The sequence below is a fragment of the Aquarana catesbeiana genome, linkage group LG03, assembly GCF_042186555.1.
Source record: "Aquarana catesbeiana isolate 2022-GZ linkage group LG03, ASM4218655v1, whole genome shotgun sequence".
NCBI classification, from domain to species: Eukaryota; Metazoa; Chordata; class Amphibia; order Anura; family Ranidae; genus Aquarana; species Aquarana catesbeiana.
The window spans coordinates 322,374,363-322,400,427 of NC_133326.1; the positions used below are offsets into that span (position 1 = coordinate 322,374,363).

Genomic DNA, 26,065 nt, shown 5'->3' on the forward strand with positions numbered 1-26,065 from the left:
AACACTGTCCGGTGTAGAGAATATCAAGGATATTGCATCATCAACAATAAAGAGAGATGCGTGCACCCTTACCGAAACTGGTGGACTCCAATGTCAGCAACATGGAATCATACAGGCATGGTGCCACAAATGGCCGATGTATAGAACTCCAAAGGGTCCAGGACCTCCAGGATGAAATCCACGGAAGAGATGGAGAACCTCCAATTGGACCTCCAATCCTGGGTACGTCAAACTTGATCGAAATTGTTTCAGAATTATTACTTTTCAATACTTATGTCACTATATTTGTGTTTCACTGGTTAGCGCTACACTATTTATTATCTAGATCCATTTATGTTTGTCACATTGTATATGTAGCTGCTTGATTTTCAGTCACTTGGGTTTTAGTGCAGTAATATCCACTTTCCATTGTAAAGTCACACCTGCCAAACAGAGATGTATAGCTAGGTCCACACTCTCAGACCTGGCAATTTTTGATCGGTAAGCACTGACCCTAGCTAATACATGGACGTTTAACCCTGTCCCTTACTGGGCATAACTAGTAACCCATCAATATGACAGGCAGCTTTACTGACCAATTACGAAGGCATTGGAAGGGAATGGGGCTAAAGGAAGGCTTCTTAAAGAGGAACTGCAGTCTGCTCACATAATTTGTAATAAAAACATTATTGCCATTCTGAAGCTTCCCTCCAACCACTTTGCATGTTATTTTATATATACTGTGATTCTGTACTTGCCAAAAATGCTGCAGAAATCTCCCTCCATTGAGTCTGGCTGTAATCATTTTAGCTGAAGCTGCTGCCTGTTCACTTCCGGGATTTACACAGAAACCCAGAGGAACACCTCCAGCTCAGCAGCTCTCATTGGACCTCGTATAACTCACCCCCTCCTCCCTTCCTGGCAAACTCTCACTAGAGTGAGAGAGAGAGCTGTGCATGATGTCATAAGCCTAGGCTAATGACCAGACAAGAAACAGAAAGTGGGCTGTATAAGGTATTTACTGGCAGAAAAAAAAATATGTTTTACTATCCAGAGTTAAAACAACAAGGGCAGAAGATTTAATAGATGGAAAGATGAAAAAATGTCTGAAGTTCCACTGTGGGTATTTGCATTTTTGTGCATCCCAAGATTTGGGTTTCCAAAGGCACTCAAAAACAGTCTATGGTCCATGGACCTCTATAAACTGAGTTACAAATGCAGTGGACCACCAAAGAATATGTTCATTTCTTTATTTGTAAACATCGCCTAAAAGCTACCAATACTACTTCCATTCATGTGAAACCTTGCAGATATTTTTGTGTTTTTGAATGAATGAATGAATGAATAATTTGTAAAGCGCTACAAATTGCGAACTGAATCGCCTCAAGGCGCTAGATGTATTCTCTGTAGCCAGCTTCTAGAAAAGGAAGGTCTTTAGTTTTTTCCTGAAGGCCTGGTGGTTTTCTTCCATGCGGAGGTTGGTTGGGAGAGCATTCCATAGTCGAGGTCCTTGGACTGCAAATCTACGTTCTCCCTTTGCTTTGTAGCGGTATTTGGGAATGAGGAGGAGGTTTTGGTTAGCTGATCGAAGACTGCGATTCGGTGTGTAGTGTTTTATTTTTTCCCGGAGATATTGCGGAGCGTTTCCTTGTATGCATTTATGGGTGAGGCAGAGGGTCTTGAATGTGATCCGATTCTTCACCGTTAGCCAATGTAGGCTTTTTAGGGATGGGGAGATGGATTCCCAGGGCTTTTTCCCTGTTAACAGCCTTGCCGCCGTGTTCTGCATGAGTTGCAAGCGCGCAAGCTGGTATTGGGGTAGACCTACGTAGAGGGAATTTGCGTAGTCGAGTCGGGAATTGATGATCGTTCCCACAACTGCCGCTTTGTCCTCTTCTGGGATGAAGGGGATGAGTCTGCGAAGTAGGCGGAGGAGGTGGTGAGATCCGCTCACCACCGATCCTATTTGTGCATCCATTGTCATTCCTGAGTCAAAGATGACTCCGAGACTCTTGACTTTGGTGCTGGGGGGGATGGTCTGTCCGAGGATGGAGGGTGGTGTCCACGGAGTCTCAATTTTGGAATTTTTGTTAGCTTGCAGGAGAAGAAGTTCTGTTTTTGATTCGTTCAGTTTGAGGGAGCTAGCGGTATCTTTTTTGTGTTTTTTTTTTTTGTAGCAAAAACACTAAAAACACATAAGTACATTAAAAAAAAATTCCTATAATATATTTAAAGTCATAAGTTTGATTTTTATTTTCACTTTAAATAGAGTAGGGAATTTCAGCTTAAAAAAAATAGTTAAAACTTTTGTCAAGTATTGCTCATCTACATACATCAGATTCAAAAGATTTCCCCTCACTTCCTGTCCTTTAGAATCCACAGTACATGAGAGGAAATCTCTCCAAAGTGGTTTAAATCACCCTCAGACCTCTATCATTAAGATAAATGTTATCAGTTAAAAGGTTTCTCTTGTATTTCTGTTACAACTAAAAATGTGGGATTTTCTTTAACTTCCAGTGACAATGGTGATCAGGATAAACAGAGAGAATAAATCTCATCAGAGGGAATACAAACAGAAATAAATCATGCCAGGGGTTCTTACTTCCCGCCAAAACTGTAGTAGTGCCAATTGTTGCTGTCAGTGGTGTGTAAAAATAAGTGCTAACTGATGTCAATGGGATAAAATAGGCCCCTTCTTTCATGTGGGGAAAAACTAATACCAATTGATGGTGTCAGTGGGAAAAAAGAAATGCCAATCCCTGGTGTGAGTGAGATATCGAGATAAGTGCCGGTTGTTGACAAAGCCCTAACTTTGCTGTGGGGAAAATAAGTGTCAATAATTGGTCCCAGTGGAATAATAAAAATGTGTCAATCTTTGGTATCAGTGGGGGAAAAAAAATGACAATTGTTGGTGTCAGTGAGATAATAAAATGTCTTGCCAATCCTTGGCGTCAGTGGGATAGCAAGATGAATGCCAACCTTTGACAAAACCCTAACTTTGGTATCAGTCGAAAAATACAATGAATGGATTACAGTTTCTGCCAGCATCGTTGGCCCTCTGCTTTGTCCCCATGTAATTGGGTGTGTGCAATTACATTATGAGTTAGACACTTCCTGCAACACATAAGAAGGATTGAAGTGATTTTTTTATTTTTTTTATTTTTACAGCAGCTGTTTTCTTCACTTGGCTCAGTTTAGGTCAGATTTGATCAAACTGAGCTGATCAACCAGGGCAGAATAATATTGATTGGTTTGCATCAATTGGCAGCATGGCGGTTGTATTTTGAATGAACAGATTATGAGATTACATGGTGAAAACAGAGATGTGATTAATAATGTATGATTATCGATCAAAATCCACTTTCCCTTATGTGGCATAGAGAACAAATGGGTTTTTGACTTTAGACTGCCACTGCCACATTTGTCACTTTTTTTGGGGGGGGGGTACCTGGTTTTGACAGGCACCCGCTCCCACTTACGCATAAGATCGGCGATCTACAACCATTCCTGCCCCTCCTCCTTCCCCCCCTGCCTTCTGGGACACACACAGGTCTCAGAAGATAGCAGGACCAATCACAAAGCGAAGTGCGACTAGCGCATGCGCAGTAGGAAACCAGCTGGCACTGCCAGTTTCCCTTACTTACAATGCCAGCGCCTGCACCTGAAGCCGATTGATGAATCGGCTTGGGGTGCCAACATCGTGGGCACCCTGGACAGAAAAGTGTTCTTATATTAAAAGTCAGCAGCTACAAATACTGTTTTTTTTTTACAGACTGAAGGTTCTGGAGTGTTTGTGTTATGCCCCGTACACACGAGCGGAATTTCCGTTGGAAAAATCTTGGATGGTTGGCTTGGCTTGCATACACACGGTCACACAAAAGTTATCTGAACTTTCGACCGCTAAGGACGCGATGATGTACAACACTACGACAAGCCGAGAAAATGAAGTTCAATGCTTCCGAGCATGCGTTGAATTGTTTCCGAGCATGCGTAGGAATTTTGCGCGTCGGAATTGGTACAGATGATCGGAATTTCGGAATTTCCGATCTGAACTTTTTCCGACCGAAAAATAGAGATCCTGCTCTCAATCTTTTGCTGGCAGGAATTCCGCCAGCAAAAGTCCGATGGAGCATACACACAGTCGGAATTTCCGACCAAAAGCTCACATCGGACATCAGATGGGAGTAGGAAGGGCTGTGGTGGCCATGTTGGTACACCCGCACTGGTGAGTGCTAAGCCTTTAGGCTTTCAAAATTAAACATCAAAACAGCATCACAGATGTCAATATACTATATTTATTTATATACGCTCACTTTAGTGCTAAAATTACTCAGAAATTCAAGACGTAGCTGGGTGTAGTAAGATGTCTGATGCCGCTGTTCTGTCAGATTAGCGAACCCGTGGAACGAACGCGCTGCTGACGGAACGTCACTTCCGTTTGCTGATCTGATGGGTTCGCTAATCTCATAGAACTCCGGCTATTAATTGTTTATGTTGAGGAGCGTTTGCGTTAGCTTGCTATTGAATAGGGTACTGTGTAATACCGCGCTGAACCGCTTGGTGGTAGGATGTAGCAGTATCAGACAGGAACTGATGATAGAGTGCAGTTCATCAGTTGCTTCCGGCAGTGGGCGGGGACATTACATAAGCACACGTGATTGTCGGCTGTCGTGAAACGGGCTAGAACGATTTCTTATTGGTCTGAGAACATAGAGGGGAAGTGTTATTGTGCATCCTACAAGTGCGAAGTGTCCTTGACAGTGAGGAGTAGAGATGAGTGACATGGAGCCCCCTGTGATCGATGGCTTCACCCCCAGTACCCGGATGCAGAAGGAGGGTTTTAGGGGAAAGTTTGTAAGGAAAGTGAAGGAGAATCCCTTTGTACCGATCGGTAAGTAGGGGGTGCAGGGGCATGCGATTTGCAGTATAAACCTATACAGGCGATCAGATGTTTTGTAGCATAGCGCCAACATATACCATAGCACCGTCTTTGCCACACTGAAGCTTACAGCAACTGTCAGTATTTTAAAGTAAAAAAAAAATGAATGAAATGAGCAGAACCCTGTAATATAAGTCCTACTTCGCTGTCCATTGTGGAGGAACATGGGAGATCTCCAGTCTGCTGTCATGCAGAGCCATGGCTGCTGTTGTTATCAGTTTGGGATGTGTCAGATGCTGTGTGCCCTCTGGGGATCCACCTCACTGTGTCACTACCATGTCCCCGGTGAGCTGTTATGACCCCCACATTGTGCAGCTGGGGACACAGATGTCTGACACACACAAGTGACACAGCGACAGTGCCTGTATCCAAAAGAACGCAGATTGGAGCTACCGCCTAGCAGTCGCCTTCTTTTACAAGCTGCTGGGGACTTTTCTTTTTGTATTGTTAAGTGTCAGGGTTGGACAGTTCACCTACTGATGGGTTCAGTCGTTTCTGACCGACCACAGACAGACGCAGCCTCTGTATATTCCACAGCAAACAAAACTGGCATTTGAAGGCCTAGTCCACTTTTCTAACCAGGTTTGATATTACACCTTAATTTAGGCTGTACCAGGAAGACCCTCCACCACTTACCTAAATTGTGGGCTATTTCTCCCAGGAGTGTCCTGTTGAGATATATGAATTTGGTGGGGTATACACTTTTTTTTTTTTCCGTTGAACCCCGTGGGGTGAACAAAAAGACAACTGACCTCTCCGGTCAGAGCCGCTGTACTAACCATGATTAGTTCAGCGATTACCTCTGCTGAGCTGTTGTGTTCTGACAGGGGGGCGGCGCCCATGCACAACCCCCCCCCCCCCGCCTGAACAGTCCAATCACTGCTTTCTGCCATTGGTTGACAACACTGATCAGGAGTCGGTTGGCTGCTTGTTTTCCAGCATGCATTATCCGACAGAAGCTGGCCAGCTTCTTTTGGACAGACTGACACACACGGGCCAAATGTCAGCATTTTATTTTTTTTAACCGGCTGTTGTCTCCCAACATTCGGCCCCTGTATACCCGGCTTTATGGTGGCTCTGCCAGCCTGCCCCACATTTTTCACCTTTTGCTTCCCTGCCCAGTTTGGCTGCTGGGAGTGAAGAGAAATACCTGACATTTGTGGGTATAGGGGAGTATGGGATTCACTCCCCTTCCTCTCATGTGACAGTGTGCTGGAGCTTGGCAAGTGACTGTTCCAGTATTTGATTCATCCCCCTTCCTCCCATGGGACAACACTGGAGCTTGGCAAGTGTCTGCTCGAGTATGTGATTCGCTCCTCTTCCTCCCACGGGACAGTGCCAGAGCTTGGCAAGTGACTGCTCGAGTATGTGATTTACTCCCATGTGACAGCGCTGGAGCTTGGCAAGTGACTGCTCTGGCACCAACACTGCCACATGGGGACAGGGAGAGCCTTTAGTCCTGTGTAAAGCCCTAGGTTGACTTGCCATTTGCATAGGGCTTCTTCTTTTTTTTTCTTCCCTTGGTAACAGATTGGTAGGCTGAGTGAAGAAAAGCTAAGAATAAGCTCTTGCTGAGGCCAGTAATAAAATGCTGCTGTGCGCTCCATGGGAAAAGCACAGGTTCACTTTAAACCAGACGCCATGATGGTGATGTAACCAAATGTAGCAGCACGTTAAAAATGTACAACATCAGGTAGGGCAGGTATTCAAAATGTCCCATAAAGTATAGTGTCTTGTATGTGTAGATTTCTATACACGCACAGGCTGGTGCGAACCTTGCGGTAGGTGTAACCGGTATAGAAGAGTAAACATTTGGAAAGGGTCTTTCAGAAACAATACTGTGAAATAGTAGTGATTCATGTTTTTTTTTTTTTTTTTTTTCTTTTCCGATTCTACTGTGATCAAGCATATTTACTTTACTGGTAAGAGTGGTACCCAAACTGTGGACCGCAGGCCAAAAGTGGCCTTTGCCACTGATCACCCGTTGGGGCAAAATTTCTCCCAACTCTATCAGCTTGAACGGCACACAGAAATCTTCCAAATACAACACTTGCCCCAGTGGCCATTATCCAATGGGTGATTTTCTGTAGTTTAGAGAAGTCCTTTACTTCCTGAGAGGGTTCTTAACCATACCCTAGTCAATCCAAAACCTAAAAAACAGGTTGGCTTTACACTTTAATTTAATTTTCATATCATTATTAATAATAATATGAAGTATTAGTTTAGGACCCCAATTTAATTTCAAGTTTAAATACATTGCAGGTGCTTCAAAACAAAAAGGTGCTCTATGTCTTACAGTTCATTTTCCCCCTAAAACCGCTACAGCCCAAGTAGAAAAGTCTGTCTCCTATCAGCAGCTGCAAAGAAGGACATTTGCTGTCTGCGTGGAAGCAGTGGTCTCTCTACAGAGGTCTGATGCACCCCCTACTAAATCAGAACCAGAGCTGTCAGCAGGGACAATGAACTGTGCTGAGCAATTGGTCTGACTCAGCAGGGGGAGTGTCAGATCTCTGCAGGGACACTGAGGGTAAGGCTGTAGTTCAGCTATTAAAAAAAAAAAAAAAAAGTCATAAAATAATTTTTCAGTTCAGACGTGTTGCGGAAGTGCTTGCATTGTGAACTGGTGTGCAGAAAAAGGATGCACATGGGCAGGCTTATATAAGAGAGTTCAAGGTGAATATTACCAGTGTGGTGATCTTCATTAGTCCAAAGCACAGCGGGCGGTGGAGCAGTGGACAGAGGCAACGGATTTCCGGATGTTCAGCGGAATACAACCTCCACAAAAGAAAAATGTTCTCAGTTGGGTCCCAGCAGCTTTTAGCCATAATGTACTAGTATGCAGATTTCCCTGGCTAGTGATCCCCTCCAGCACTGCGCTGTCAGCTCTCCCCCTGGTCACGGGCGCTGACATCTTCTCCTGGTCTTCCCTCTGGGTTCTGACTCTTCAGGCACTTGATTTGGTGGTATGCAATGATGTCACGCACACACATGTGCCCAGCAGTCACAGCAAAGTGCCACACCATACATTACATCCACAGCTCAGTGTATACAAATGTTGACAGGCCAAGAGAAGGGTTTATAGCAGAAGAGATCAATAGGGTCTCCTTTGTAAAAAAAAAAAAAAAAAAATCCTACCTTTCACATAGGTTTTTTTTTCCCTTATGTTATTAATGTTTGATCAGGTACAGAAATTGTAATTGTGTATTTAGCCATCTAACTTAAGTTCACCCTTACCAATAATTTTCCTTTGCTGTCTCCACAGGGTGCCTTGCCACTGCCGGTGCTTTGACATATGGGCTTATTGCTTTCAAGCAGGGGAAAACCCGCCAGTCCCAGCTTTTGATGCGCACACGTATTGCTGCACAAGGATTCACAGTCGCAGCCATTATGTTTGGAGTCTATATGGCTGCTGCAAAATCCCCACCTCATCCTAATTGAAGCCCTGATATGTTGGTTAAAAGAAATGATACTTTGGCTCATCTCAAGTGATCTAGGACCTTATGGGGGCAAGCTGAAGCCTATGGAAAAGAGTTGGACTTTTTCTATTATTGGGTTATGAGATAAATGTTTGTGATCATAATAAATATCTACACTAAGTATACCTGAATCTTCATTGTAATGCCGACCTGTATTGATGGCGGATATTATACAGCTGCTAAAGCCAACGTACTTAGGTGTGTGGAAATCCTGCATTCAGGGCTTTCTAGGTCAAAAGGGTATAACGAGGACTCGGGTGCTTCCAAAGTGGAGCGTATCATGGTGCAATGTATCCCTAAGTGATACCTTTTGAATTGGTTTACGGGTTGATTCCTCCTGGAGGGAATCTTTAAATCTTACATCACTGGTTTTGCTGTTTAGTAAGCATATATTGTCACTATATTTTTTGTAAATAAAACCCAAAACCTACCAAGTGCTTTTTTGTTTGTTTTGAATATAAAGAAACCTTAGGCTGGCCATACATGGTGGACTTTTTTGAAAGAATTTTTCTTTTGAAAATCAGAAAATGTGTGCGTTTTGTGATCCGATGTGACATCATTGATTTCGAAATTCAGCCAACCAAGCCTTCAAATTCACCTCTTGTTGCTACAGAAAAGAATTTTCGTGGCCGGGAATCTTCTTTTCTTTCCAGGAATTTTCTTTTCTTGCACATGCGCATTTCTTTTTGGATTACATTTCTCGCACAATTCTCCCATGATTGATTAGAAAATCATTCATTTTTCAAAAAATTTCCAACATGTCCGATTACTCAAATTTGATGGCCGTACGAAAATCGGCTGTTGCTGCAGCCCACTAATGGTACGAAATACAAACGAAAATTCTTAGATAAGATTTTCGAAAGAAAATTCTTTCAAAATTCGACCCATGTATGGCCTGCCTTAGAGTATGAATGTATTAGAACTTGGGAGTCATCTGATCCTTTGTTACAGTAGATAACTGAATTCAAAATGGCTTTGGTAATGGCTTTCTTCGTTGAAATCATCTACCTACATGCTCTGCAGGACATAAGGACCTGCATCTATATCCATGACTGGTCTTTACATGGATATTTAATACAGTATTGTGGCACAGTGTTACTCAGATTTTAACCTCTTGCGGACCGCCTGCCCGCAATGTATTTCAGATGGGTGGCCCGTGTAGGCAAAGGGATGTACCCATACGTTGCTGCCTGCTTCCAGGTTTAGGATGCGCACCCCCCCACACACACACACACCACAATGCTCGTCCTCTATCAATGACTGCTACAATAGATCAATTAAAAACATATCTCCACGCAGAGAACACTGAAAATAACTGTCTTTAATTGTACAGACTGCAAGTACTCTGTAATGCAGAAAATGCCTTTTAAAGATTATAGCAGTAAGAAACTCAGATCACCTATAGGACAGTCATAGGGAACACCCATAGGACAGTCAGAAAGAACACCTATAGCAGGGGTATGCAATTAGTGGACCTCCAGCTGTTGCAAAACTACAAGTCCCATCATGCCTCTGGCTCTGGGTGTCATGCTTTTGGCTGTCAGAGTCTTGCTATGCCTCATGGGAATTGTAGTTCTGCAACAGCTGGAGGTCCGCTAATTGCATATCCCTGACCTATAGAAATCGTAAAATGGGAGTCATAGAGGACAGCTCCACTGGGATTTAGAGCCAGGTGCTGAGGATTTTGGTGGGCCTTTTTATGGAAACAAAATGAAAATGCAAACATTTTTTGCTAAAACAAAATAAATATCTCACCAGTAATATCAGCCGTGCAGCCTTTGAGCAGCAGCAACACCACCAATACCACCTGCTATGCGGTCTCTCACTAACAGCAACATAGGGAGACCACATTATCAAACTGCCATTCAGGGACATCTCCCCTTCCCAAAAAAGATAAGGGGGATGTAGTCTCGGGGTTGATGGGGAAATAGGTGGCGGGGTGATTTTTCGGGCAAATGGCTGGTGTTAGCACTTAAAATCATCCTGACACTATGCTTGATATGGCGTCAGGATGATCAAATTCCATTATTTCTATTACTACATTCTAATATATAGTGAAATAGTTCAACTCACCATCATGCAGAATCAGTGGGAACCTGAGCTTGTCACTTGCCACCATCGCCTGCCGCCAGATGCAGCATGCCAAATGCCACCCATAGTCTGCCATCAGATGCAGTGTGCCACTTAACACCCGCAGCCTGCCACCAGATACAGTGTGCCACTTGCCACCAGCAGCCTGCCACCAGATACGGTGTGCCACTTGCCACCAGCAGCCTGCCACCAGATACGGTGTGCCACTTACCACCAGCAGCCTGCCACCAGATACGGTGTGCCACTTGCCACCAGCAGCCTGTCACCAGATACAGTGTTCAATAAATAGTAGAAATGGTCAGTTGCGCTAATATTATCATAAAATGAAAGGGTAAAAACAAACTTCTAATAATCTCACTAAATATCCAAAAAATGGTAGAAGTAAAAGGTAAAATACACTTCTAATAATAATTACTGCACTGTTGAGTGAGAAATAATGTGGTATAAAATATAAAACCAATCCCACCAATGTGCCTAAATGTGCTCATAAAAAACGCACAGTGACAAAACCTTACTAAAAATGTGCATATGCTTTAAACCAGCTAAAAGCTCCTTACAATAAATATAACAAGTGCCAAAAAATAAAACTAATTATATTGTGCTTCCATGGGATTTCTATAAAGAATATATATATATATAAATGTGCAAACAATTCTTCCTTTTACAACAAATCCTTCATGTGAAATTAGGACAATTCATCCAGTGTTATGTAATCACACAAATCAGTGTCAATTAGCTGGTGAATGTTGAAACAAAATGACATAAAAAAGTGTCAAAATTAAAATGTTACTTTTACTTCTTGCTCTTCTTCTTCAGTGTTAATCACTCCACTCAGGTTCCGGACGTGTGGAAAAAAGATTAAATATCCATTGCGCAGAGATTTAAGCATTCATTGGATACTATATGGTTGTTACACTCACAAACATATTCTGAATGAGATCGCTTAAGTGTAGATCAGGCTGCAGACAAGAGCTCAGCGGTACGGCTGCCCGTCCTTTCCATCTGCCGTGTATTTATAGTGTGTGTGTTTGTTGCCATAGCAATCATCATTTCAATGGCGCGATCTCGCTTGTTCACTCATGATCATTCATATGTAATTCTATGGTAATTATTATGCTACCTGCATAAGAAAACTTTAAAAAAACTTTAATAAGAACCTTTTTTAAAAATCTGATAAAAAAACCATAGACTCCTAATATTTAAAATATAGCTTCCTAATTAAAACATTTGAAACATGTATATTCATTGTAATGTCTATTGCACTCCCTACTGCCTTTAACATGAAACTTCACCCTTTTCTCAGGTGTTTTGTAATAACTTGACATAAATTAAATCCCATATTCTATCCATATTTAGAATATATAAATCCTTTGACTATAAAATATCCTCTTCCCGGGACAATATTGTATAAAAATTACTTCCAGGTTGATATCAAAGTTATTTCTAAAAATATATATATATAAAAAATTAATTGATTTCTTTATATATATAAAATATGAGAATATATAAGAATCTAAAAACCTAAAAGCTTTTTAATAGTCAGATATAAAACAATTTAAATCAAAATCTATGTTTAAGCCTAGCGGCGTGAGTGTACGCATATTAAAAATCCATCTTGATTCCTGTTTGCTTAGTTCTTTCACCTTATTACTCCCTCTCCACTGTGCATTATATTTTTCTATGGCCCAAAATTTTAGCAATGCTGGATTTTTTTGGTGGTGTGTGGAGAAATGCCTTGAAACACTATGTTTAGGGAATCCTTTTAAAATATTTTGGATATGTTCCCTGATTCTTTTCCATAGTGGTCTTTTAGTTCTTCCAATATATTGTAATGAGCATGGGCATTCCAACACATACACAACCCCTTCACTTCTACATGTCAAAAAATCTTTGATCTCGTATTGGATATTAGTACTTGTGGCTTTGAAGTTCACGCATTTTTGTCCATTCAACTTGGTGTTTATGCATGCGTAACATCGTTTACATGGATAAAAACCATTTCTTTGGAAGAAAGACAGTTTACTTGATGCTTTTGGGGGGTCAAGAACGTTTTTTGCAATTATGTCTCTCAACATTGGTGCCCTTCTGTATACAAATTTTGGTTTGTCCGGTAGTATTTTCCTCAATTGATGATCCGCTAATAAAAGTGGCCAGTGCTTTTTAAAAATCTTTTCTATTTTGCGGTGTTGTATGTTAAAATCCATAATCATCGGGACATCTTGTGACAGTATAGGGGGTTCTTTAATTTTATACAACCCCCCCCAAGACAACTAAGACCGATAGACCCAAGAAGTCCAAACGTAAAAGAGGATGCAGAGGAGGACACAAGGTCAAAAAGGAAAAGGGAACATTAGGTGAAGGAATATACAACCTAAGTGGAGTGGAATTATCGCATAATGAAATAAAACTGCTAGACAAAGGCTTGAAGTATGCACCAAAACGGAATCTCAATAAATTCAATTTATATGTGGATATACAAAAATATACAAGGAAATTAAACATCAAAAAGTACATGTTAAATAAATCAGCAGCTACTGACAGGAATACCAGGGATGTATCAGGAACCTCAGGAAAAGTTTTACACAGCCAATTAAGAAACAAATCTCTTTTTAACCCTCAAGTGCATAATAATCAACATATTGATGTTTTTAATAAAATGATTACACAGGAAATTGAAAAGATGAAAATAAGAAAAATGAGTGACCCAACAGCGATTACAAGTGGAATAAAAGAACTTGAAGAAAACAAGAGAATAGTAATAAGACCGGCGGATAAAGGAGGGGCAATTGTAATCTTGTCCAAAGAATATTACAATGAGGAACTTCAAGGACAGCTCAATGACAGCAATACATACATAAAACTAAGAGGAAACCCCACAAGAGAATATAAAAGAGAACTACAGGAACTAATCAAAAAAGGTAGTATGAGAGATATACTAACCAAGAAAGAGGAAAAATACCTTGTACCGGAGACATGTAGGGTTCCAGTAATTTATACAGTTCCCAAATTACATAAGGACCAAACAAAACCTCCCGGACGTCCTATTATTAATGGGATCCAATCCATTAATTCCAGACTTGGGAAATATGTGGACTATTACTTGCAACCAATAGTACCAAAAACACCAGCCTATTTAAAAGATACTAAACATCTGATACAAGAACTTAATAAGATTGAAATCCAACTGGGACAGAAATATTTATTGGTTACAGCGGATGTGTCATCATTATATACCAATATAGGACATGAGAATGCTATATCAGCCACGAAATGGGCCATGAATAAATACACAAATTTAGTATCAAAACAAAAGAAATTTATATTAAGATGTTTAGCATTTGGATTGCAGCATAACTATTTCTGGTTCAACTCGGAATACTACAGACAATTAAATGGAATAGGGATGGGAGCCAAGTATGCCCCAAGTGTTGCAAATATATTCATGTCTGAATGGGAGGAGCAAGCGATATATAGTAACACCCCCATACAATTAATAATGTACAGAAGATTTATAGATGACTGCATTATGTTATGGATGGGTGAAGAGGAACCACTCCGAAGTTTCTTGGAAGAATTAAACAATAATGAAAGAAACATAGAATTGAATTATGAAGTCAACTCTCAATCTGTAAAATTCCTGGATTTGGAGATAGAACTAACCAATAGTGGAATTATAACTAAAACATTTTTTAAACCTGTAGAAAGAAATAGTTTTATCCCAGTGGACAGCTGTCATTTTAACCCCTGGCTTATAAACATACCGAAAGGATAATTTATCCGTCTGAGGAGGAATTGCACTGAAAAAAGCACTTTTCTTGAACAAGCAGAAAATGTTGGTGAGAAGTTTGTCCAGAAAGGATATAATAGGACATTCATAGAAGAAAAAATAAGGGAGGTGGCAAATATTAATAGAGATGAACTAATCCAGAATAAAATGAAAGAACCCCCTATACTGTCACAAGATGTCCCGATGATTATGGATTTTAACATACAACACCGCAAAATAGAAAAGATTTTTAAAAAGCACTGGCCACTTTTATTAGCGGATCATCAATTGAGGAAAATACTACCGGACAAGCCAAAATTTGTATACATAAGGGCACCAACGTTGAGAGACATAATTGCAAAAAACGTTCTTGACCCCCCAAAAGCATCAAGTAAACTGTCTTTCTTCCAAAGAAATGGTTTTTATCCATGTAAACGATGTTACGCATGCATAAACACCAAGTTGAATGGACAAAAATGCGTGAACTTCAAAGCCACAAGTACTAATATCCAATACGAGATCAAAGATTTTTTGACATGTAGAAGTGAAGGGGTTGTGTATGTGTTGGAATGTCCATGCTCATTACAATATATTGGAAGAACTAAAAGACCACAATGGAAAAGAATCAGGGAACATATCCAAAATATTTTAAAAGGATTCCCTAAACATAGTGTTTCAAGGCATTTCTCCACACACCACCAAAAAAATCCAGCATTGCTAAAATTTTGGGCCATAGAAAAATATAATGCACATTGATTTGGAGAGGGAGTAATAAGGTGAAAGAACTAAGCAAACAGGAATCAAGATGGATTTTTAATATGCGTACACTCACGTCGCTAGGCTTAAACATAGATTTTGATTTAAATTGTTTTATATCTGACTATTAAAAAGCTTTTAGGTTTTTTTAGGTTTTTAGATTCTTATATATTCTCATATTTTATATATATAAAAAATTTTTTTATATATATATATTTTTGAAATAACTTTGATATCAACCTGGAAGTAATTTTTATACAATATTTTCCCGGGAAGAGGATATTTTATAGTCAAAAGATTTATATATTCTAAATATGGATAGAATATGGGATTTGATTTATGTCAAGTTATTACAAAACACCTGAGAAAAGGGTGAAGTTTCATGTTAAAGGCAGTAGGGGGGTGCAATAGACATTACAATGAATATACATGTTTCAAATGTTTTAATTAGGAAGCTATATTTTAAATATTAAGAATCTATGGTTTTTATCAGATTTTTAAAAAGGTTCTTATTAAAGTTTTTTTTAAAGTTTTCTTATGCAGGTAGCATAATAATTACCATAGAATTACATATGAATGATCATGAGTGAACAAGGGAGATCGCGCCATTGAAATGATGATTGCTATGGCAACAAATACACACACTATAAATACACGGCAGATGGAAAGGACGGGCATCCTTGAAAAAGTCACGTGGCAGTGACGTAACATGTAGGAGGAGCCTGTATCGTCCAGCATCTGCAGTGTGTGAATCAGCGGCGGTGTAGGTAGCGCCGTACCGCTGAGCTCTTGTCTGCAGCCTGATCTACACTTAAGCGATCTCATTCAGAATATGTTTGTGAGTGTAACAACCATATAGTATCCAATGAATGCTTAAATCTCTGCGCAATGGATATTTAATCTTTTTTCCACACGTCCGGAACCTGAGTGGAGTGATTAACACTGAAGAAGAAGAGCAAGAAGTAAAAGTAACATTTTAATTTTGACACTTTTTTATGTCATTTTGTTTCAACATTCACCAGCTAATTGACACTGATTTGTGTGATTACATAACACTAGATGGATTGTCCTAATTTCACATGAAGGATTTGTTGTAAAAGGAAGAATTGTTTGCACATTTATATATATATATATTCTTTATAGAAATCCCATGGAAGCACGATATAATTAGTTTTATTTTTGGCACTTGTTATATTTATTGTAAGGAGCTTTTAGCTGGTTTAAAGCATATGCACATTTTTAGTAAGGTTTTGTCACTGTGCGTTTTTTATGAGCACATTTAGGCACATTGGTGGGATTAGTTTTATATTTTATATTTTATACCACATTATTTCTCACTCAACAGTGCAGTAATTATTATTAGAAGTGTATTTTACCTTTTACTTCTACCATTTTTTGGATATTTAGTGAGATTATTAGAAGTTTGTTTTTACCCTTTCATTTTATGGGAATATGAGGATAATATTAGCGCAACTGACCATTTCTACTATTTATTGAATTCATTATTAATTTAGTTGCAGCTATATTATTTGGTCATCTCATATTAACCATTTTTTTCAATTTTAACCATGTCAGCGCTTGAGTTTTTCCATATGCCAGATACAGTGTGCCACTTGCCACCAGCAGCCTGCCACTCCCTCCAGAATTCTGCCCGGACGGATAGAAGGGACAGGGCCTGCATAGTCAATCAAATCCCTGGAGCCCCCACACCTTCTTAGCTGGGATGGTATGGCCGTGTGTGAAATGAATGCCAGGAGTATTGATCAGATCAAGTTCTACAGGGGGAGGGCATTGTGTGTTCAAGTCTTTGGGCTCACACTGGTGTGCTGCAGTCGGCCGCACTGCTTATGTATCTGCAGTTTTAGCTTGCAGTCCTATTGATATATATCGGGTTGTAGGTTTTTGCTGCATTTTATGACAGTGCGCCAAAGATGCAGCATGCAGGAATTTTGCGCTTTCAGAAAATGCAGAAAAAACACACAACCTAATAGAAATCAATAGGACTGTGGGTAAAACGCAGGAAAACTGCGGATACACCAGCAATGGGCCAAAACATAGCAAATCAGTGTGAACCCACCTAAAAGTACAAGGAACCGAGTACTACCACAGGCTGAGGACACAATTCTAAACACTTTGGCTGTTATAAGAGCTACTGCTGGAGGAATAAGTTAAAAACGAGGGGAAGGAAGATAAGAGTCCAGTCACTGAGCTCACATTTGGATGGTCCCTGGAGGCTCATCACTCAGAGATATCCTGTTCACCTTCTATCTGCCGGTGTTCTGCTCATAATTTCCCACTCACACCGCTCCTTCACTGCACAGACTTCACCGAGGGAGAGGGGAGAGGAAAGGCATAGCCAACTCAGCCTCTCCCATTTGTGTAGGGGGGAACTGTGCACTGTGACATTGTAATAACCACAGTGAGGAAACACAGATGCAGCCAGACACCCCTACATTTACACACAGCTTCTCCTGTCCCATAGAAGTTTATGGACAGGAGAAAATCGGGCTTATACTGCTGGCTGGGGGGGCCGATTTTAAGGCAGGGACCTGGAGCCAGCGCCGCCCCTGCACCACTGCCTCCCCGAGGCCTGGCCTCGGTGGCCTTGTGGGAAATCCAGCCCTGTGTATATATATATATATATATATATATATATATATATATATATATATATATACATATATATATATATATATATATATATATTTAGCAGAGACCCAGGGTTGAATATACATTTTTAGGATTTTCAATCAAAAAAATATACATCATGAACATAAACAGGGTACAGTAAAATGAATATAGGCTTCATCCATAGACATCCTAACAAAAAATAGGTTGATTGCCTGGATCAACCACCAAAAGTAAAAGGAAGTAAATTAATTAAATTAAATTAATTGTTGTCTTTACATTCATCCACACGGTATCACATGGGATGCAGTTCAGGTGGCCCTAAGGCATATAGGAAAAACTAAGAGAATAAAGTTCTCTTAAGAGGGCAAAAAGACACCTGAACACTATAGAAAAGACAATTATATTTTATTGTACAAAACTGAATAAACACCACACCGATTATACTAATAGCAAAAATAAGAGGAAGGGCTAAGATAGGTGACTACCAAGGACCCAAAATATTAAAAGACAATGTTATCTAAGAACAAAGGAGCCGCGGCTAATCATCACACATACAGACCACAATCACCACTCACTCACATACACTGATGGTAATTATAGATAGATATATGGGAATTCAGAGCAACCTGCTATTGGAATCCTATTATTCAACGGCCATGATTGTGGTAAATAGGGTATGAGGATGAGACGGATGGAGGGTACTAATGGAAGTCCATATATAAATTCGGTATGGTCAATTAGACATGGGACAAGGACCATACAATTAGGCAGAATTGTCAGCGGAAGACCAGCAAGGTAACCAGTGTTGGTAGGCAAATAATGAATGGAAGTCCATATGGTAAGTTAAGCACGGTTAAATAGACATGGGACCAAAAAACCATACATCATTAGGCAAACTTGTCAGCAGATGGAACCAGCAAGCCAAACAATATTGAATGCAGGCAGAGCGATGGCATATGTAAACATGGCTAAGGCAGTAGGGGGAGTGCTGTAAGCTGGAAGAGCATATTCATGTATACATTGGATCAATACATTTCTCACCGTCTAGAGGACATCCAACGTCCTCATGTAGCAATACTCTACCCCAAGGAATGAATGGCTGGGAGTGTTAGTCCATCCAGGGCCAGGTTCCTGCCGTAAAGCCAAATTCCTCGCTATGTGTCTTTTAGCCGTGTTCAAACGGAACGACCATCCAGGTTTGAAAACAAGCTTGTCCCCTTCAGATCTACAACGACTGCACTTCCAAGTGCACTTGTAGTGCAAAGTGGAGTTGCCGTTAGTAAATAAACCCCAAAGTGTAGGAACAATATATGGCAGTACACTAAAGTAAATGGCATGTTATGTATAAACAGGGTCTTCCAAAAAATGAATATATAAAAGGGAGGAATTTTAAGGACATATATGGAAAAAAACAGGTGACAGATAGGGAAGAAAAGAAAAGGAGAAAAACATAGAATAAGAAAAAATATAAAAATGAAAATTGGACTGGAACCCACACAATACAAAGTCAAAGTAAAATTTGAGTGAAAAGGAGGCAAATAATAGTGTTTATAAATTAGAGAATTTAAATCCATTTGGGAGGGCTAACAAGACTATATGCTATGACTATAACACATGCATTCTGCATTTCAAAGTACCCGAAGAAGAAAATGAGATCCAGATGGACCATTGGAGGAGAAATTTATCTACAGAGTCTTGATCGTAGGAGTTCCTCCATTCTCATTATGTCATTAACTAAATAAACCCTATTCAAGATGGAAGGTGAGTGGGAAGATCCAGACGGAAAATGACTGAGAAGTCATGTTTGTTTACTCACTGAACCCAGGAGGTTGGACAATGGGGCAGCGTCTGTGAACAGAGATAATGACTATCTATAGAGTTCATTGTAGATATCAAAGATCTAATGCCGGAAAGGAAAGAACTTGCTGCATTCCCATCATATGTGTATGTAGGTACCTCCTGAATTAAATTCACTTTGGAACAATAGCATCATTTTCAAAATGCATCACAGTGCAACAGAAGCACTGAATGGTCCAAGTGGAGAAACATGGAAATCACATGTGACCCACCCACACAGGACAAAAGTATAACACATGAAAAGAGGATAATCTTTATAGATTACAATGTTATAATGTCAGGTAAAAAGGTAATGGTGCAGTCTAAACGCTAGATTTGGCTAGGCAAAAGTTTAGAAGTATATTGATAATGAGATCTGTATAATTGAATGCACTAAAACAGGTAAATATAGACATGTTATCAACGGCTATCACATTTTGAATGAAATATAACATGGGGGATACCCCTTTAAAATAGCAATTTAAATATCAACCAAGCAGAACAGTGAAAGGCTGTGTGTCAGGGAGACAGCAATGTCAAATAGAACTGACAAGTTCTGAGCCCCATAGTTGATAGGAACAACTTTAATTATTCGAGGACCTCTGCAAGGCTGAGCAAGCATGTTTATTCTTAGAGTGAAGTTGCCATTGTCAGTTGGGTGAGTTGAAAGTTAACCCAGTAGTTGCAAGTTTCAGAGGCCAGTCAAGCAGTGTAATGTTAGGGAATTCAAAAGTCCCCAAGAAATTGGGTAAGTCCCTCAAGTTTCGAAAGACAGTGGATTTATCCTTGTGGAAGACTCTGAGTTGAAAAGGGAAACCTCATTGGTATTTGATGTTTTTAGAACGTAACACCTCAGTTATGGGTCTGGGCACTTTACGTACAGTCAGTGCTTGATACGAGAGGTCAGGAAGGAGTATAACGGGGGAGTTTAGTTAAATAAGATAGTGTCCTGGGTTTTTGCTATAAGAAGTTTCTTATCTTTAATTTTGTAGAAATAAATTCTGCAAATGATAAAAAGGGTTTTTGGGACCTAAGGCTCTCTTAATCTCAATAGGGGAGTCTTTGGTTTTTGGAGAAACTGATTGAAGATGGCCATGGTGGCAGAAGGTAGATGTTTCATGTCAACCGATTCCGGGAGACCACGAATCCTTATTTTATTGCAGTGGTTTTGGTTCTCAATATCATTCTGCTGGTATAGTTTAAACCCTCCATTCTGGCTTCCATATCTAGTTCAACTCAGCAATCTCTTGTTTGTAAGTGTGCTCTAGCCTTGTAATATAGGACTGAAAATCCCATATGCTGGGCAAAGATTTTATATACAGTGGGGCAAAAAAGTATTTAGTCAGCCACCAATTGTGCAAGTTCTCCCATTTAAAAAGATGAGAGAGGCCTGTAGTTGTCATCATACGTATACCTCAACTATGAGAGACAAAATGTGGAAACAAATCCAGGCAATCACATTGTCTGATTTTTGAAAGAATTTATTTGCAAATCATGGTGGAAAATAAGTATTTGGTCACCTACAAACAAGCACGATTTCTGGCTCTCACAGATCTGTATCTTCTTCTTTAAGAGGCTCCTCTGTCCACCACTCATTACTTGTAATAATGGCACCTGTTTGAACTTGTTATCAGTATAAAAGACACCTGTCCACAACCTCAAACAGTCACACTCCAAACTCCACTATGGTGAAGACCAAAGAGCTGTCGAAGGACACCAGAAACAAAATTGTAGACCTGCACCAGGCTGGGAAGACTGAATCTGTAATAGGCAAGCAGCTTGGTGTGAAGAAATCAACTGTGGGAGCAATAATTAGAAAATGGAAGACATAAAGACAACTGATAATCTCCCTCAATCTGGGGCTCCACGCAGGATCTCACCCCGTGGGGTCAAAATGATCACAAGAACGGTGAGCAAAAATCCCAGAACCACACGGGGGGACCTAGTGAATGACCTGCAGAGAGCTGGGACCAACGTAACAAAGGCTACCATCAGTAACACAACACTATGCTGCCAGGGACTCAGATCCTGCAGTGCCAGACGTGTCACCCTGCTTAAGCCAGTACATGTCCGGGCCCGTCTGAGGTTTGCGAGAGAGCATTTGGATGATCTAGAAGAGGATTGGGAGAATGTCATATGGTCAGATGAAACCAAAGTAGAACTGTTTGGTAGAAACACAACTCGTCGTGTTTGAAGGAGAGAGAATGCTGAGTTGCAACCAAAGAACACCATACCTACTGTGAAGCATGGGGGTGGCAACATCATGCTTTGGGGCTGTTTCTCTGCAAAGGGAACAGGACGACTGATCCGTGTACATGAAAGAATGAATGGGGCCATGTATCGTGAGATTTTGAGTGCAAAACCTCCTCCCATCAGCAAGGGCATTGCAGATGAAACGTGGCTGGGTCTTTCAGCATGACAATGATGCCAAACACACCGCCCGGGCAATAAAGGAGTGGCTTCGTAAGAAATATTTCAAGGTCCTGGAGTGGCCTCCAGATCTCAACCCCATAGAGAACCTTTGGAGGGAGTTAAAAGTCTGTGTTGCCCAGCAACAGCCCCAAAACATCACTGCTCTAGAGGAGATCTGCATGGAGGAATGGGCCAACGTACCAGCAACAGTGTGTGACAACCTTGTGAAAACTTACAGAAAATGTTTGACCTCTGTCATTGCCAACAAAGGATATATAACAAAGTATTGAGATGAACTTTTGATATTAACAAAATACTTATTTTCCACCATAATTTGCAAATAAATTCTTTCAAAAATCAGACAATGTGATTGTCTGGATTTGTTTCCACATTTTGTCTCTCATAGTTGAGGTATACCTATGATAACAATTACAGGCCTCTCTCATCTTTTTAAGTGGGGGAACTTGCACAATTGGTAGCTGACTAAATACTTTTTTTGCCCCACTGTAACTCTCCAAATCCCAGCCCTCTTTAGAACATATTGAGGCTTGAGACATGCTCCTAGAGCGAGATGACATTCTGTCTGAGGGCTAGGACAACGCCGCTAGGAGCTCACCTGCACAGCTGAATCGGAGTGTGCTGGAGAAGATGGAGCCGGTACAATAAGAGGGAAAATATTAACACATAAAAAAAAAGAAAACAGGTTTTAACTTGTTGGGTTGCTCTAAAGCGGAATTTTAGCTTACAGTTAGGTAGGCTTAAAACTGCTCCCTCCTAAAACTTATGCTAACTGACCTGTATAAGAAAGATGTATATACTTACCTATTGTCAGTCAGCATCAGCTGCAGGGGAGAGGAGAGTGCGCTCCAACAATGGCTAGTAAAGCCTGGAGTGGTGATGGCACCCATAGGTTTCAATGGCCCATCTGTTGTTGAGCTCTCCCTCCACTCCCTTAAAGCCACACTAGATGACACAGGGGAGCCAGATCACTGGACCAGAGCAGCCTGAAAATTGCATAGTATATACACTCACCTGCCACTTTATGAGGTACACCTTGTTAGTACTGTGTTGGACCCCTTTTGCCTTCAGAACTGCCTTAATTCTTCATAGCATAGATTCAAAAAGGTGTTGGAAGCATTTCTTCCATTTTGGTCCATATTGACTACGGGTGATTAATATAATTGCAGCAATGATGCATTGCGATTCAGACGTTCGCGATTCTGCATTGATTTGATTTGATTTGATATGGGATTTGTATTGCGCCGTCAGGAGCGCGTCTAGGCGCACAAAGACCCTAAAATCAAGTGAAATTTCCAAGAGAACGTTAAAAAAGGAGCCTAGGATGCCCAATAGGAAAGAGGTAGAGTAAAAACAGAGAAGGAGGGGGGGGTGGACTAACCCTCCAGGTGGGGGAGGAAAAATGAGCATACAAAATCCATGTTTTTGTATGATTTCTATTCTTCATCAGATTATCCGTAGGCCTGGATAAAGAGGAAGGTTTTTAAACCCTTCCTGAAACTCAGGAGGGAGGGTAAGGACTTTAGAGACGCTGGAAGGGAGTTCCACAGCTCATTGCCCTTTGTAACCAGGTGTCTGTTACCAGTAAATTTTAGTCTGCTGATTGTCGGTTCTGTGAGAAGTAAGTTGACCGATCGGAGTGGTCTTGACGGTACATGATGAGGGGCCCATTTAGACAAATAAATTGGGCCCAGTTTCCGGTGTGCCCTATACATATAGCACATTGCCTTGAATAGTACTTGCTGATGCTGAGTCGGCCCGACTCCATCGCCAATGACATCATCCGGAGCTCTGCCTCTCCTGGAGACACACCGAGGCAGAGCCTGATGAATAAAGCCCCTCCCCTTCCCCGCCCACCGCAGTATGCAGTGAGATGAACACTGAAGCAGAAAGTCAGCTGATGAGCTGACAGCCAGTAGAGTGAAGGGGGAGGAGCTCGAGGAGACCCCACATCTGGACAGGCATCACCGGCAGCACCGGAAGGGAGAAGAGAGGCAGAGACACACTGATCATGGAGGAAGGGGAATTGACTGACACTGAGAGCAGGCGAGTGCCAGTGTCACTGATCCCATCCCCCCCACCACCATCCCTCTGCCTTATCCCAACCCTCCACCACCATCCCTGTACCACTAATACCATCCCTCAACCGCCATCCCTCTGCCACTGATCCCTTCCCTTCACCACCATCCCTTTGCCACTGTTCCCCCCATCACCATCCCTCTGCCACTGATCCCATCCATCCCTCTGCCACTGATCCCATCCATCGCTCTGCCTGATCCCATCCCTCCCACCATTCCTCTGCCTGATCCCATCCCTCCCACCATCCCTCTGCCCCTGATCCCATCCATCCCACCATCCCTCTGCCTAATCCCATCCCTCTCATCATCCCTTTGCCACTGATCCCATCCATCCAATCATGCCTCTGTCCCTGATACCATCCATCCCACCATCCCTCTGCCACTGATCCCATTCATCCCACCATCCCTCTGCCACTGATCCCATTCATCCCACCATCCCTCTGCCACTGATCCCCCCATCACCATCCCCCTGCCACTGTTCCCCCCTATCACCATCCCTCTGCCACTGCCCCATCACCATTCCTCTGCCCCTGATCCCATCCATCCCTCTTCCCCTGATCTCATCCATCCCACCACCCCTCTGCCACTGATCCCCCCCATCACCATCCCTCTGCCACTGCCCCTTCATCACCATCCTTCTGCCCCTGATCCCACCATCCATCTGCCCTGATCCCATCCATTCCACCAACCCTCTGGCACTGATCCCACCATCCATCTGCCACTGATCCCATCCATCCCACCATCCCTCTGCCACTGATCCCATCCATCCAACCATCCCTCTGCCCCTGATCCCATCCATCCCTCTGCCACTGATCCACCCCCATCACCATCCTTATGTCCCTGATCCCATCCATCCCACTAACCCTCTGCCACTGATCCCACCATCCCTCTGCCACTGATTCCATCCATCCCACCATCCCTCTGCCACTGATCCCATCCATCCCTCTGCCACTGATATCATCCATCCCTCTTCCACTGATCTCATCCATCCCTCTGCCACTGATCTCATCCATCCCACCATCCCTCTGCCAATGACCCCCCCCATCACCATCCCTCTGCCCTTTATCCCATCCATCCCTCTGCCACGGATCTCATCCATCCCTCTGCCCCTGAGCCCATCTATCCCACCATCCCTCTGCCACTGACCCCCCCCATCACCCCCCATCACCATCCTTCTGCTCCTGATCCCACCCATCCCTCTGCCATTGATCCCACCATCCCTCTGCCACTGATCCCACCATCCCCATGCCACTGATCCCATCCATCCCACCATCTCTCTGCCACTTCATCTCCTATACACTAGGACGGTGTGAACACAAGCAATACCACCTGGAGCGGTAATTACCTTGATCTCTCTGCCACTGATCCTATCCATTCAAACATCCCTCTGCCCCTGATCTCATCCATCCCTCTGCCCCGATCTCATCCATCCCACCATCCCTCTACCACTGCCCCCCCCCAATCACCATCATGATTCATGCCCATAAAAACCATGCGCATTAATCGTGATGTATTGCAGAATCTAATCTAATCATTGACAGGATAGTCGTAATCGAATCGAATCATGAGACCAGTGATGATGGTGTTAGGTTCAACTTTTAAATAAGTTGCTTTAAGTTTATATTGCTTTGTCAAATTATTGCTTCTATAAGAAACATGACACGGAGTCAGGTATGTCTGTATCACAGTTCTGAGCCTAAAGGACTGCTCCCTTTACTTCTTTTATAGGCAGTTCTACAAGCAGTAATCTTATCGGCATTACCAAATGAGGTTAAGGTACAAAGAGTTTCTTTTCAGCGAACATGTAATGATTATTCAGCAGTTCCAAATTCCATCTAGATACAGATTGATACGTACACAGAAGAGAAAAGAGCACAAACAATTTAAATAGAACAATTGATACGTACACAGGTAAGAAAGGAGCACAAACAATTTAAATAGAACAATTGATACGTACACAGGTAAGAAAAGGAGCACAAACAATTTAAATAGAACAATTGATACGTACACAGGTAAAAAAAAGCAGAAACAATTAAAGTGGAACTCTAAGTCATTATTTCAACCCTATCAATGGGCACCCCTA

General features: G+C 41.6%; 1 protein-coding gene across 1 annotated transcript; it reads left to right on the top strand.

The window, feature by feature from the left end:
• The first annotated feature begins 4,575 nt into the window (after positions 1 to 4,575).
• HIGD2A (HIG1 hypoxia inducible domain family member 2A) lies at positions 4,576 to 8,517 on the top strand. Its single transcript, XM_073620449.1, has 2 exons — positions 4,576 to 4,870; positions 8,181 to 8,517. The coding sequence occupies exons 1-2, from the start codon at positions 4,753 to 4,755 to the stop codon at positions 8,354 to 8,356; spliced, it is 294 nt and encodes a 97-aa protein (XP_073476550.1). The 5' UTR covers positions 4,576 to 4,752; the 3' UTR covers positions 8,357 to 8,517.
• Positions 8,518 to 26,065: the final 17,548 nt, after the last annotated feature.

What these genes read in the sequence shown, in the direction of transcription:
- HIGD2A (XM_073620449.1), top strand. Translation starts at nt 4,753, where the DNA reads ATGAGTGACATGGAGCCCCCTGTGATCGATGGCTTCACCCCCAGTACC. An exon ending in GAATCCCTTTGTACCGATCG is followed by an intron (nt 4,871 to 8,180) that starts GTAAGTAGGGGG and finishes CTGTCTCCACAG; the next exon opens with GGTGCCTTGCCACTGCCGGT.